The sequence below is a fragment of the Oreochromis aureus genome, linkage group 3 (assembly GCF_013358895.1).
Source record: "Oreochromis aureus strain Israel breed Guangdong linkage group 3, ZZ_aureus, whole genome shotgun sequence".
Classification (NCBI taxonomy): Eukaryota; Metazoa; Chordata; class Actinopteri; order Cichliformes; family Cichlidae; genus Oreochromis; species Oreochromis aureus.
In genome coordinates this window covers 20,608,393-20,620,607 of record NC_052944.1, presented here as the reverse complement: position 1 = coordinate 20,620,607, position 12,215 = coordinate 20,608,393, and the positions used below count along the sequence as shown (strand labels likewise).

Here is a 12,215-nt window from a genome sequence, read left to right as displayed (position 1 = left end):
ATGGGACCAATTACTGTAAACAAAGTGGAGCATCATATATCTCCATTAGTGTAATATGTGTCAAGGCAAAGATAAGAGTTGCTAGGATTCAGTTTCGGTTACAGTCAAACTGAATCCAGTGGTGCAGTAAAAAGTAAAAATCACATTTTTTTTACTGTTTGAAGAATCTTTATGTTTTATGATTTAGCTCACACAACTGAAGTTTATAAAGCACAGATACTGTAAATGACTCTTAACACTCCTATTGTATATACAGTTTACCAACAGCCACACAGAGTATCTGTCTCCCTCCCGGTCATAACCGGAAATTTACTGCAGTCATAAAAAGAAAAAATCACGCCATTATACCCTCACAGCGCCCTCGGTTATGGAGCTGCCAGGAAACTGACAAGGTTTCGTGTCAGGGGATTCTGCATGCAGATTTCCTTGTCATAAAGTCCAAAGCTCAAACCAAGGGAGACACAAAAGGATTAGTCCAACAGCAGTGACTGTCCAGTCTTCGCCACCAGCAGAGCTGCACCACCGACAGGTATGACATAATAAGTTTGCGTATTAGTTTAGTGTGTCTCTTTATACCTGAGGTCTGTGGGATATGATTTAATTTCAAATATGAACCGTTATTTTATTTTATGAATTCACTGGCAAACATAAGGCAGGTTTGTGTTTTAATTCTGTGGTGTGTCGCTTTTTTTGTTTGTTTGCTTGTTTTTTTCTTTTCTTTTTTTATTGCTTATTTTCTTTTTACAGCTGTGTTTTATATCTAGCTTTAACTTTTTTCTATATTTATTAGTATTATTAGTATTATTTTTTTTATTATTGATTCAAAGTAATTGTATTATTTTATATTTGATTATTTATAATTCTGTATATCCATATATATTTAACCTCCTAAGACCCGAACTCTTTCATGGCGTGCATTTTTAATTTCTCTTTGCGGGGCAGATTGGGAGCTCATGAATGTAAAAACAAAGAATTAAATGATTTTTCTTTCTGAGAAAAATTAGATCCACATATGAGGACATTCGCTTTAAATTTCGATAGAACAGTGGCAGTATAATGTCCTGACGCCAAGTCCAAGGAGGATATAGTTTTAAAACTTGCAAATATATCTACATACATATATATGTGTGTGTGTGTGTGTTTGTTTAGTTCTATACTTTCATATTTTATCTTTTTCATGTGGCGTGTGTTTTTTCTCCACAGTGAGGAAGCCATGATGGAAATGAAAAGTATCCTAAAACCCAAAAAAAGTAAGTCTTTTTCTTCCTTTGTGTTTCATAGTGACACTTAGCACACATTTCTTTCCCATCTGATAACTATCAGCCTTTGCGTGATGCGATACTGTGTGAACTGATACAGTATCTTAAATGTTTCCATTTGCCAGAGCCATAAATCTATCACTATAATTTACACAGCCTCTGCTGAAAAGCTTTTATCTAAAGCTTGTAATTCCTGCTGCTTTTCTCAGTTTGGAAAAGCAGCATGACATTAACTGAGACTTAAAAGAGCTTTTTTTTTTACCCCTTCAGAGGTGAGCATGCTGCTCTCTGGGGAGGACGGCAGCGCCACCCAGAGCAGTTCCATCGGGGCCGTACGCTGGAACCTGCCCACCCATGATGAAAGCAGCCAGCCTCACAGCTCGGTCCCCAGCAGGCCCACCAACAGCCTCAATAAACAGTCACAGGTAAACCACACACTTCAAACTGCTTTTCCCTACAGTTAGTTAGTGTATGTTTGGGCTATTTGTGACCACCTCTGTCTCCTGCAGCAACAAACTCGCCAAAACGGCCTGAAAGATCTCCGCAGCCTGCAGGAGTGCGTGCAGTTTATCCAGCAGTGGAAGGAACAGGTGGATCAAGTGTGCAAGGTAGAAACTGGCAGACTTATATCAGTGTTGTTAATGAACCTAATCATAGGACTTGATTGTACACGTGGTTGATCATGTTCACTCAGCAGTTAAACTACAAATGTGTGAAGTGACCCACAGTCAAATTTTTCACCTTTCTAATGTGTCTTAGTATAGCCAGATTTAAGAGTGCACAGACCAGATAAGGATCACAATGACAAAATATTTACTGTACACAAGAACTCTGTCACACAACAGCACTGAGTGTATGGATGCTGATAGCGCAGCTGTTCATTAACTCTTTATAGCTCACACCCTTCCCCTTATAGCATATGTAGGATGGGCGTTTCCTAAGATATACCATCCTTTAAACACCTGACACATGCCAAAGGTGAACCTCCACTATGTGACCCATGTAGTGCAGTTACAATTAGAAGACGCACTGTTTTTGTCAAGTAAATGCCAAAATCCGTTTGGTTTTTTCAATCTTGACACACCACCTGACACAGTGTGATGTCTTTTAGCAGGAACCTCTGGATCCAGGAGAAGGCACCACGAAGGAAGCCCAGAGTTCACACGGGCGCAGCGAGCGCAGCCTCGAGGAGAGCAGGAAGCTGATCCTGCAGTGGGCAGATGAGCTCCGCGATGTCGACAGGGTCAGTATTTACAGACGCTGATGTGAGATCAGACCAGATCAGATTGACCCTTCAAATAAAACTGAATTGAATTAAATTGAAAATCCTATTTTGATATACAAGGTGAAACGAAAACTGTTAAAATCTAACAATGTAGTGATTAACTCAATGTCCTTATAGCTCCTGAAGGAGACTCCCTGGGTATCTGACAGTCAAGAACACGAAACTAAAGACAAGGATGCCAAAGAGGTGGCACACATGAGGATCATGGAGTGGGCAAAGGAGCTGCAGGAGGCGAGCGAGGTGAGCAGGAGGTCACTAACCAGACACCGAACTTCAAATATGTTTTACTTTTATGTCATTTATGTTTTGGTTGGTGTCATAATTTTCAAAGTAAATGGCGGCAAATCTGAAGCGAGCGTTTGTTTGTGTTGCAGCGTTGTGGCGTTCAGAGCAATGAGCTGGGTAAAGTGCTGCGCGCGCTGACTCTGAAGAAGAACCGGCTGGCCAGACTGATGCCTCTGCTGGAGTTCATCACCTGGTCCCTGCTCAAGGAAGGAAGCACGGTGAGAAACCTGAATCAGCCCTTAAAAACATCCTTTATGCAGAAACTCTGGCATAAATTGGAAAATGAGATGAGAACAATGGCAAGATGTAAGTTTGAGGTAAAAGATAAACATCTTAGAGGTTTGATAGCACACAAATAAACCAGTGTGTAGTAAACCAGTTGTTCATTTCGAATGTCACGCAGGGCAGTCGTGGCCAGGTTGTGGGACAGCTTTATGCCATGTGTGATCTGAATGAACTCTGCTCCTTCATTGCCCGCATATATCAATGAAAGATCTCAGTGATTCAGTTTAACAACCCTAATCAGGCTCTGCTCTGATAGCACGCGTGTCAATGTCCCCCGTGAACGACGGGGCAGTCTGCAGATCGCCACATTTACAGATGCTGGCGTGCTGTTTTATCACAGCTCTGATTGACTCTGGTGCCTTGCTTTACTTTATCAGTTTCAAATTAGGCTCAAATATTTCACCTGTCACTACTACTTGCAGGTTTTTGTGCAGAGCCATGACCTTTGAGGCTCTATCTATCTAATTATGTATGCACTGACTAACATGGCATAGGTTACCCAGTCATAAGGAAATAGAAAGCAAAGGAATATAAAGTGAGTTGAGTTTCATGAGTATGAGTTTCATTTTTATGTTTTTCCTTATCAGAAAATCGTCCCACAGTTGTGGCTGCTGGCAAAGCAAAAGTCCTGGGAAGCAGGAGTTCCTCGATACATCCCCAACTCAGGTGTGAATTTTAAAACTTGCACCAAAAAAAGCTTTTATTGTGAATAATGATTCCAATGCTTAGAACAATTTGTGGAGGCCAGGGGACTATTTTAAGAGCCAAACTCATCTCTCCGGCAACTATAATAAAACTCTCTTCATCTGTGTTTTCAGTTTGGGGCTGGATCTGCAGCGCAGCAGGTAACAACAGCCTCAGCTTTATCGCCATCCCAGAAATCAACCGACAAACACCAAAGAACATGTGGTTTAATGAGCTTTTTTATTTCTTTTCTTCCAACAGCTGATGTGATTCTTGACCCCATGACCAACCACCCATGGCTGCTGCTTTCAGATGACAAGCGTAAAGTCCAGGAGTCCCACGTAGCGTTAGAGCAGCTTCAAAGCTCCCAGCGCTTCGACGACTGGCCCTGCGTGCTCGGCAGCGATGGCTTCAGCAGCGGCCGCCACTACTGGGAGGTGGACATAGCCAACAACGGCTACTGGCGCGTGGGCGTGACCACCGCTGACTCTGAGCGGCACGGGAAGTTCACCATGATGCCAAAGAAGGGCTACTGGGTGCTGTGGCGCAGCACGCACAAATTCTACGCCTGCAGCAAGCCAGAAAAGGAGCTCCCCCTCAGCCTCGTGCCCAGGCGCATGGGGGTCTACTTGGACTACGAAGAAGGGCAGATCTCCTTCTACAACGCTGAAACCAAGTTCCACATCTACACCTTCACTGGAACCTTCAGAGAGAAACTGTACCCTCTGTTCGCCCCATTGGATGGACGCACACTTATGACAATCATCCCGCCAAACAACATCTCAGGGAAATGAGAGATGGAAAATCTCACTGGACTTTAATTTGACTCAACCCTGTGAGGTCTAAGTCCCTAATTAGTGATAATTAGGGATTTTTTTGGCTTTAAAAAAGTGTCTTTTCTTGGCAACCAGGGGGACAAAAATCACTCTAACTGAGATCTGTCAAGAAACTATTGCTTCTTGTATTTTTCCGAAGCATACATAGGGTTAGGGTTGACTGTTGTCATAGCTGCTCAGACCTCACAGGGTTGAAAAGAAAAGAAAAACCCAGAATATGCATTAAAAGTATAAAAGTAGGTCATTATAGAAATTAAAAGTGTGTGTTCTCACTTTCAAAACAAAATATTTAAAAGGTAATTTTGCGAAGTTTGTCTTAAATATTCATCTAAAAAAAAGAAAGAAAAAAACAATTTCAAATATTTAAAACTCAAAAACTGAGCTTTAAAAAAAAAGCTATAAGCTACAACGCTAATGATGTTTATAGCAGGAAGACTTTATTGATATTTTCAGTCATAGCAAATATTTCAGGACAATTCAGGTTTTGCAGTTACAAGCAGAAACTGCAGAACTGGGTAAATAGAAATAGAAAGATTTATTTTAAAAGACTGCAATTTAAAGAATAAGCTAACTCTGTCCAAAACTGAAGGCAACGGCTGACACATGTTGCTTGTTTTTTCGATATTTTGCCTCTTCATGCATGAATGCACTTTATAATGCACTTTCAGATGGCAATAAATGTTTCATATGGCTAACTTAAAATCTTTTATTCCTGTCCCTTTCGGCTTCTTTTCCTAAGATTGGTAGATTTCAGAGTTGTAAACAGTATTTTGTTTACCTTTTGTGTCATGCCAAACTGACATTGTAAGTAAACTGTGTGTAAAATAAATTTTAATTGTGTGTCAGTACTCCTTCTTACAAGCCCACGGTCCGTACTCTTCACAGTCAGCGGCGAACAGACTCGCGCCTCCCCTCAGGTCTGCGCAGTCCCTGTGATCAGCATCCCACTCCACCATCACCCTTTGAAACACACAGTGGGAGTGAAAACTCAGTGTTTAAAGCAAGCAGTACATGACAATAAACCTCAATAAAAAAAATATAAACTGTAAATATGTTACATAAATAAACATATGTACAGTCACGTCGTGTACAGTCACGTTACATATCGTCCCGTTACGTACAGTCACGTTAAACAAAAAGTGTGTGTTTTGTGTGTGTTTGCCTTTGAATATGTGTGTCATGTGTATGTGTATATTGTTTGTTATAATATTGTAATAAAGATTAACTTAACCTTAAACGTTTCTGTTTGTGTTTTCATTTTTTGATTGTGTTCTAATTTTATGTGCCTGTATATTAGATAGAGAGATAGATCATTTTTCATTTAATAAATACATTTTTGTGGCTAAAACAGGCAGAATACTACTAATATTTGTTATATTCTAAAACATATTTCTGCAGTTATTGGGCATATCTCAGGAGCAGCCTTCTCATCATTGCATTTACGCTACCACGGTCATCGGGAGGGCCGACAGTGTACAGGCCACCGACATGGCCTACTCCCGCCACTAGAGGACTCTGGAGTCAGACAAAAAGCCTCGAGCAGCTTCCACCCACAGGCAGACTTGGCATGTCGCCCCTGCTGCCTGTTAATCCCTCAGTGCAAATAACCATGACTGTTTTGCATTTGCAATCGTTGCACCAGGCAAAAGTGTTCTGCAAATCCAGTTTTTAATATGAAGACTTTGTAACTGATTTATAATTTTTTTTTTTTTTTTTTTTTTTTTTACTCCTTGCACTTTTACTTTTAATTCTTCCAAAATGAGTTCTTTAATTATACTGTATTATTTTATTGTTTTTATTTTGTTGTTGTGATATGACTTACTGCATGTAGTGCTGAACGGCCCTCCCGTCGCCCCACAGCCACTGACCCTCCTGCTTGGCATCTGTCAGTCCCACCCACAGGAAAGGAATCTGGGGGAACTTCGTCATCACTTCTTGAATGAAATCCTGTGGTGAAAGCAACATTCACTCTCATTTTACATCACCGAGCACAAACAGCCCACTTTGAACTAAAGTGAGCCTGCGCAGCGACACGCCCCTTTCTGTAAGAGTACAGAAGTTAAACCACACACTGAATCCCTCAGTTAACTTCATAGGAAAAAGTCATTTTTTCAACAGCATGTCTCAGTTTTTCTACACGATAAAGAAATGCTTCTATGTTAAATGGAAGAAATTTATCAGCACGACTCTTTCAGACTAAATTGTAAGCAATAAATGTGTAAAATTACAGAAAAATAAACTGTCCCAGACTGTCCTGTAATAAATAAATAATTTTAAAAAATTGTTCGCTTTTTCTTTGCTTTCTTTCTTTTTTTTTTAACTGCGTGGACCTACTGTAAAATTAAAAAATTTCTATTGCAGACAGAGAAAAATTCTAAACTTTTAAATGTTCATCTATTACTTAATTAACTTAATGACCTCTGGGAATTTTATCAGTAGAAAATGCTGTAAAAACAGTAAGAAATGTATAAAACATATAAAATCTATGCCTTTCTTGACATTTTCCAAAGCCAACCAACGGGCTGGAGTCCTTTGCGGGCTCATTCTGGCCCCCAGGCTGTATGTTTGACTACAGAAATTATTTCCACAGAAATAAAGACAAGTGCTGGTACAGAAAGCTGGCATCCACCCAGGTTGGGCCATTACTGGTTTAGCACCAGTTCTACACTGGTTACTTAACTTCCTTGAGAAGAAAGTCAAGGTGGACAGAAGCTGCAGGATACATCTGTGAATTTCTTGTGGGAGTCCTTAGCAAAGTTTCAATTTTCGTTTAGCAATTTTTTTGTTTTCTTTTGTTTTTTTGGAACTTCTTTTTTATGTACGTTTCTCATGTGCAGTCATGCATCTTATTATAATTCAATGAAAATAAAACTAGTATATGCACAGGTATGAGAGGCTTGAAGGAGTTACTAGTCCATGGATCTCTCTTGGCATCACACCAATGTGAAAGTGTAAAGTTCCAAAGCTGGAATCACTGACATCACAGCAAATTCACCCAGTACAACTCAGACTCTACAGGCCTCAGTTGGCATATTAAATGTTAAAATTTATGAAAACACAATTAGAAAAGATGGAACGAGTGTGGCTTGTTTGGAAGGGATTGCGTCTGAACAAAGTGCACAGTGGAGGAGGGGTAATGATTTGGGCTTGTTTCGCAGCCACATGACCTGGGGACGCTGCAGTCACTGGGTCGACCATGAACTCCTCCCAAAGTATTCGAAAGTCAAATTTGAGGCCATCTGTGTGACAGTAAAACTAAACTGGGTCATGCAACAGGACAATGATCCCAGGCAAAGGAAAGAATCAAGGCGTTGCAATGGCCCAGTCAGAGTCCAGACCTCAACCTGATTTAAATGCTGTGTATAAAAAAATGCTTACAAATCTCAACCAACTGAAGCAACGCTGTGAAGAAGAGTGGGCCAAACTTCCTCAGCAGCTTAAAGTGGTTCTGATACGTACAACCTCAGGACTGTACGTGTGTGTGCTTCACATGACTTGTGCAGGGTGCACTTACCATCTCTGCAGAGTCTTCGATTACAATAAGGCTGCTGTTGTACTGCCGGCAGAACTCGGCACTTTCATTCCATCGACGATTTTCCTGCAGTCCGACTGAGAAGAAATAGCAACGACCCATCCACCACAGCCACTTTTCAGGGCACAAACTGCACCTTGAGTCTCCACACATAAGAGAAAGAAACACTGATTTAAGTGTCAGATAAAATCCTGTGAGAAGTGGAGCCCCACAGCTTTCACCACTCTGCGTGTGAAGCATGTCACAAATGTAACCAGAAACATGCTGTGATGCAGTGCTGTGGCAGCTCACCTGTGTTCACTGTGTTTGAGATCATGTAAATCACCTTGAGTGACAGTGTGAAGCATCAGGTTCACATCACGATGCTGTTTCTGGCACTGCTGCAGTTGCTCCAGCAGTTCACGCTTTAACGTCTGACTTCCTTCTGGTGCTGCTGTCAATATGACTGACAAATAAAATTATAAAGATAAGAGCTGAGCACTGAAGGTCCACTACAGGCAAAAAAAATAAACATCATGTCTTCCAGATGATTTGGACACTATAGCTCCATGTGTTACCTTTTTCTCATTTATATTGAAAGCTAAAAAGCAGATTATGATTACTTTTGCTGTTTTAAGCTACTTTAAATGCTGAGAAAGACAGATTTAATCATACTATAACCAATTTTCTTCAAATAAATTAACATAGATGCATTTTTAATATTTATTCTTCACATTTGGAGGAATTTTGAAGGGATAAATATGGAAGTGGAAACTGTGGGTTCACAGAGACAAAAACAAACAGCAGAAAATAATAGATTAAGTATGTTATATATTATGTTCTGGCAGGTTATACCCTCTGCGGGGTTCTCAAGCACCCCAAAGTTCCATCATTGCACCCCTAAAAATAACCATAATAATCATAGTAATAATAATGTGTTTTAGTCTTATTTTCTGATGTTGTCTTCAATTGTTGTATTTTGCCATCTTGTGTACTGGAGACTCTTTACCTGAAATATAGCAAAACTGCAAATGCTTCTTACAGTGAGGGGGCACTGGTGTGACTTATAAAGTGTCTGCTTATGTATGTTTGATTATTTAGGCTAAATGTCTGGAAATGATCAGCTAATTCTAGATTTCAAAGCCATCAGCCTGCTGTCATAGCTGCTAGCCAAGGAGGTGGTGTTCTTTATTATTTTAGTGTTTTATTTCCAGTTCAGTGGATTAGCAACCGTAATAATAACAACATTAATTATTATTATATAATTATGTTATTATATAAATGCAGTGTGTTTGCTTGTGGCTGTCAGAGCGAAGAAGGAGCAAAGTTAAGTGGAAAAAAATACTTGCTGAAAAATAAAAAAGTTAAATTAAATGCTTTTAGATATTTTTTATGGATGCTATGTGCGCTTTACAGTAACGCACTCAAAAACTGTTAGCACACACAGCAGTGTGTTTGCTCCCTTCCTGATTTCCTCTTTTTTTTGTATGTTTGTCACACTTAAATGTCTCAGGTCATCAAAAACATTTAAATATTAGACGAAGTCAACACACGTAAACACTTCTTCACGCGTGGACATGTAGGCCTGGACACTCCCCCTCCCTTAATCATAAACACCTTTATTTAGAAACTTTGTTGCATTTTGAATTTACTTGTGTTATCTTGCTCTAGTGTTTAAACATGGTGTATGATCTGAAGCATTAAAGTGTGACTAACATTTAACAAAAAAAAGAGGAAATCAGGAAGGGAACATTTAGCCTAAATGCTCAAACATACATAAGTAGACACTTTTTCACACCACTGTGTTTGAAACAGAACGTGTTGATATGAAATGTGGCATTTTACACGATTCTCCAGATCTATTCTCCACTGGGGTACATGATGATGCTCTGTGCTGAGTCTGCAGAATAAAGGGAGGATTTGTATGAACTCTGTATGTATGAACTACTTTCAGTTTGCTTGCTGTCCAGGTACATGGAGCAGCATCTTTAATGATAATTTCAAGGCACTGTATGCACAAGCTTATGAGGAAAGGTTTGATCCTGGAATCTCCCCAATTGTTTACAGATTAAATAATTCATGCATGTATTACTTATATGCACGCACATTTAGACTCACCAAATACAATGAAAGACAATAGGAGTCCTGCGATCAGGGTTAATGCTGCTATAGCAACAGCAACTCCAACTGTTAGATGACAAAATTGACAGGATCCTGTACCTGTAATGATAAAAGTTCTTTAGCCTACCCGAGCACTCAAAGCGCTTTCTACAACTGACCTCATTCACCCATTCAAACAGACACTTTTATCTATGCTCTTTCTGCGTAAGTGCTTTCGATCCAACATTCGCACACATTCACACCCCAGTGGATGGATTAAAGAGCAACTTGGGGTTAGTATTTAAGGCCATTAGGCTGAAAATAAACATATATTAAAAATAGGCCTAAGAAAGAGATAACGAAAACCAAATCAGCAATCTGAGAAGGGACACGCTGACCAGCACAACAACACCAAAAGACCTCAAAGACCACAGAAAATAGCTGAAGTGCACAATCATAGAATTATTTTTGTGGTTAAGAAAAACAACCTGACAACATCTAACAAAGGCACGGGCACTGTCAAGCAGGTAGAACCGTCCCTGACAGACCACTGGTTACACTGAAGAACAAGAAAGCCAGATTACACTTTGCCACAAAGCATCTAAAAGAGTCTGAAACCAAGATGCACCTGTATCATACTGAGGGGAAGAGATAAAGTATGGAGAAAGAGGTAAACAGCTTGTGATCTAAAGCATACCATCTCTCAGACATGGTGGAGGTAGTATTATGGTCTGGGCATCTATGGCTGTAGGACTGGCTCACTAGTATTTATTGATGATGTGACTGCTGATAGAAGCAGCAGGGCTGTACTCTCTGCTCAGATTCAGCCAAACCTGATCAGACAGTGCTCCACGGGGCAAATGGATCAAAGCATATAGTGCAAGAGCAACCCAAGAACTTCTCAAGGCAAAAAATGTGACATTCTTCAATGAGCTATCTGTCACGATCAACAGAGCGTGCTTTACAGTTACTTGTTACTAAAGACAAAACTGAATGCAGCTGCAGTGAAGGCCTGGTGGGCACCTCAAGGGAGGAAACACAGTGTTGGGTGGTGTTGATGGGCTTTAAACTTCAGGCAGTCAGTGACCGTAAAAGATTTTTTCACCCAAATACTAAAAACAATCCATAACTGTAAAATTATGTTAGTCTGTCCAGTGAATTTGGAGCCACTCTAAATGAGGGACTGCATATAAAAATGTCGGATGTTCTTAAAAATGAAAACAATTTTTAAACCCCTTCAATTAAAGGTGAAAGTCTACACTTAAGGTACGTGTTGTTTGATTTAAAATCCCTAGAGAAAAGATAGAAAAACGGCTCTTTGTCCAAAATATCATGGGCCTGTCAGCCGATGAATGCATTGGGAGCGTGGAGGCAAAAATACAGCAAAGGAAGAAACTGAAATTCTGTTTCAATCACAAACAGGAGGTCATTTATATTAGTTTTAAAGAACTTAAATCATGAAAGGATGCAACATAGAGAGAAATGTGCCTCTGATCACACCGAGGCCCATCTCCTTTTCAGAAACAAAGAAACATATCATTTTTATTTTCAATATTAACTCATCAGAAGTGTCCTGTTTTAAAGCCTTTCCTTTAATTGATTTTTTTAAACTAACCTGCAAGTGTTTCCCTCTTAGCTTCATCTTCTCCGTGTCCTTGTGAAGACTCCATTGCTGCTGCTCGATTGTGGTTTTGCTTCAGCAGTTTCGAAAGCTTTTTTGGCTCACGTTTTCTTCTCTCTGATGCTTCTTTTTTTTCACATTTACATGCTTTTTTTTTAAAAAAAAAATGTGATCACTCCACCCCTTCCTCATATTGCAGTGTGCTTTCTTACTCTGGAGCGTTAAAGTTGTTACCGACACACTGCAGAGGAAGCTGTGCAGAGAATAACTGCTTAAACGCAGCGTGACTTAAGTGTTAACAGGGACCAGCTCACACCCTGGAAGTGTTATAGATGTTACATATGCAGGC

At 40.0% G+C, this 12,215-nt stretch overlaps 2 protein-coding genes across 3 annotated transcripts; one reads left to right on the top strand and one right to left on the bottom strand.

Annotated features, from left to right (window-relative positions):
* Positions 1-509: 509 nt before the first annotated feature.
* Positions 510-4,913, top strand: si:ch211-114c12.5 (E3 ubiquitin-protein ligase TRIM39). Its single transcript, XM_039609565.1, has 10 exons — positions 510-529; positions 1,204-1,250; positions 1,530-1,684; positions 1,769-1,867; positions 2,371-2,502; positions 2,662-2,784; positions 2,919-3,047; positions 3,702-3,780; positions 3,933-3,959; positions 4,060-4,913. The coding sequence occupies exons 2-10, from the start codon at positions 1,214-1,216 to the stop codon at positions 4,590-4,592; spliced, it is 1,314 nt and encodes a 437-aa protein (XP_039465499.1). The 5' UTR covers positions 510-529; positions 1,204-1,213; the 3' UTR covers positions 4,593-4,913.
* A 136-nt stretch (positions 4,914-5,049) lies between these two features.
* LOC116310375 (natural killer cells antigen CD94-like) lies at positions 5,050-11,973 on the bottom strand. 2 transcript variants are annotated; one of them, XM_031727137.2, is made up of 6 exons: positions 11,861-11,973; positions 10,264-10,365; positions 8,492-8,611; positions 8,149-8,309; positions 6,457-6,581; positions 5,050-5,594 (listed from the first exon to the last, which is right to left on the bottom strand). In XM_031727137.2, the coding sequence occupies exons 1-6, from the start codon at positions 11,913-11,915 to the stop codon at positions 5,477-5,479; spliced, it is 681 nt and encodes a 226-aa protein (XP_031582997.1). In that variant the 5' UTR covers positions 11,916-11,973; the 3' UTR covers positions 5,050-5,476. The 2 variants fall into 2 exon arrangements, with proteins under 2 accessions (XP_031582997.1, XP_039465500.1); XM_039609566.1 differs by lacking the exon at positions 10,264-10,365 and having other exon boundaries at positions 11,861-11,935.
* Between the last annotated feature and the right edge of the window lie 242 nt (positions 11,974-12,215).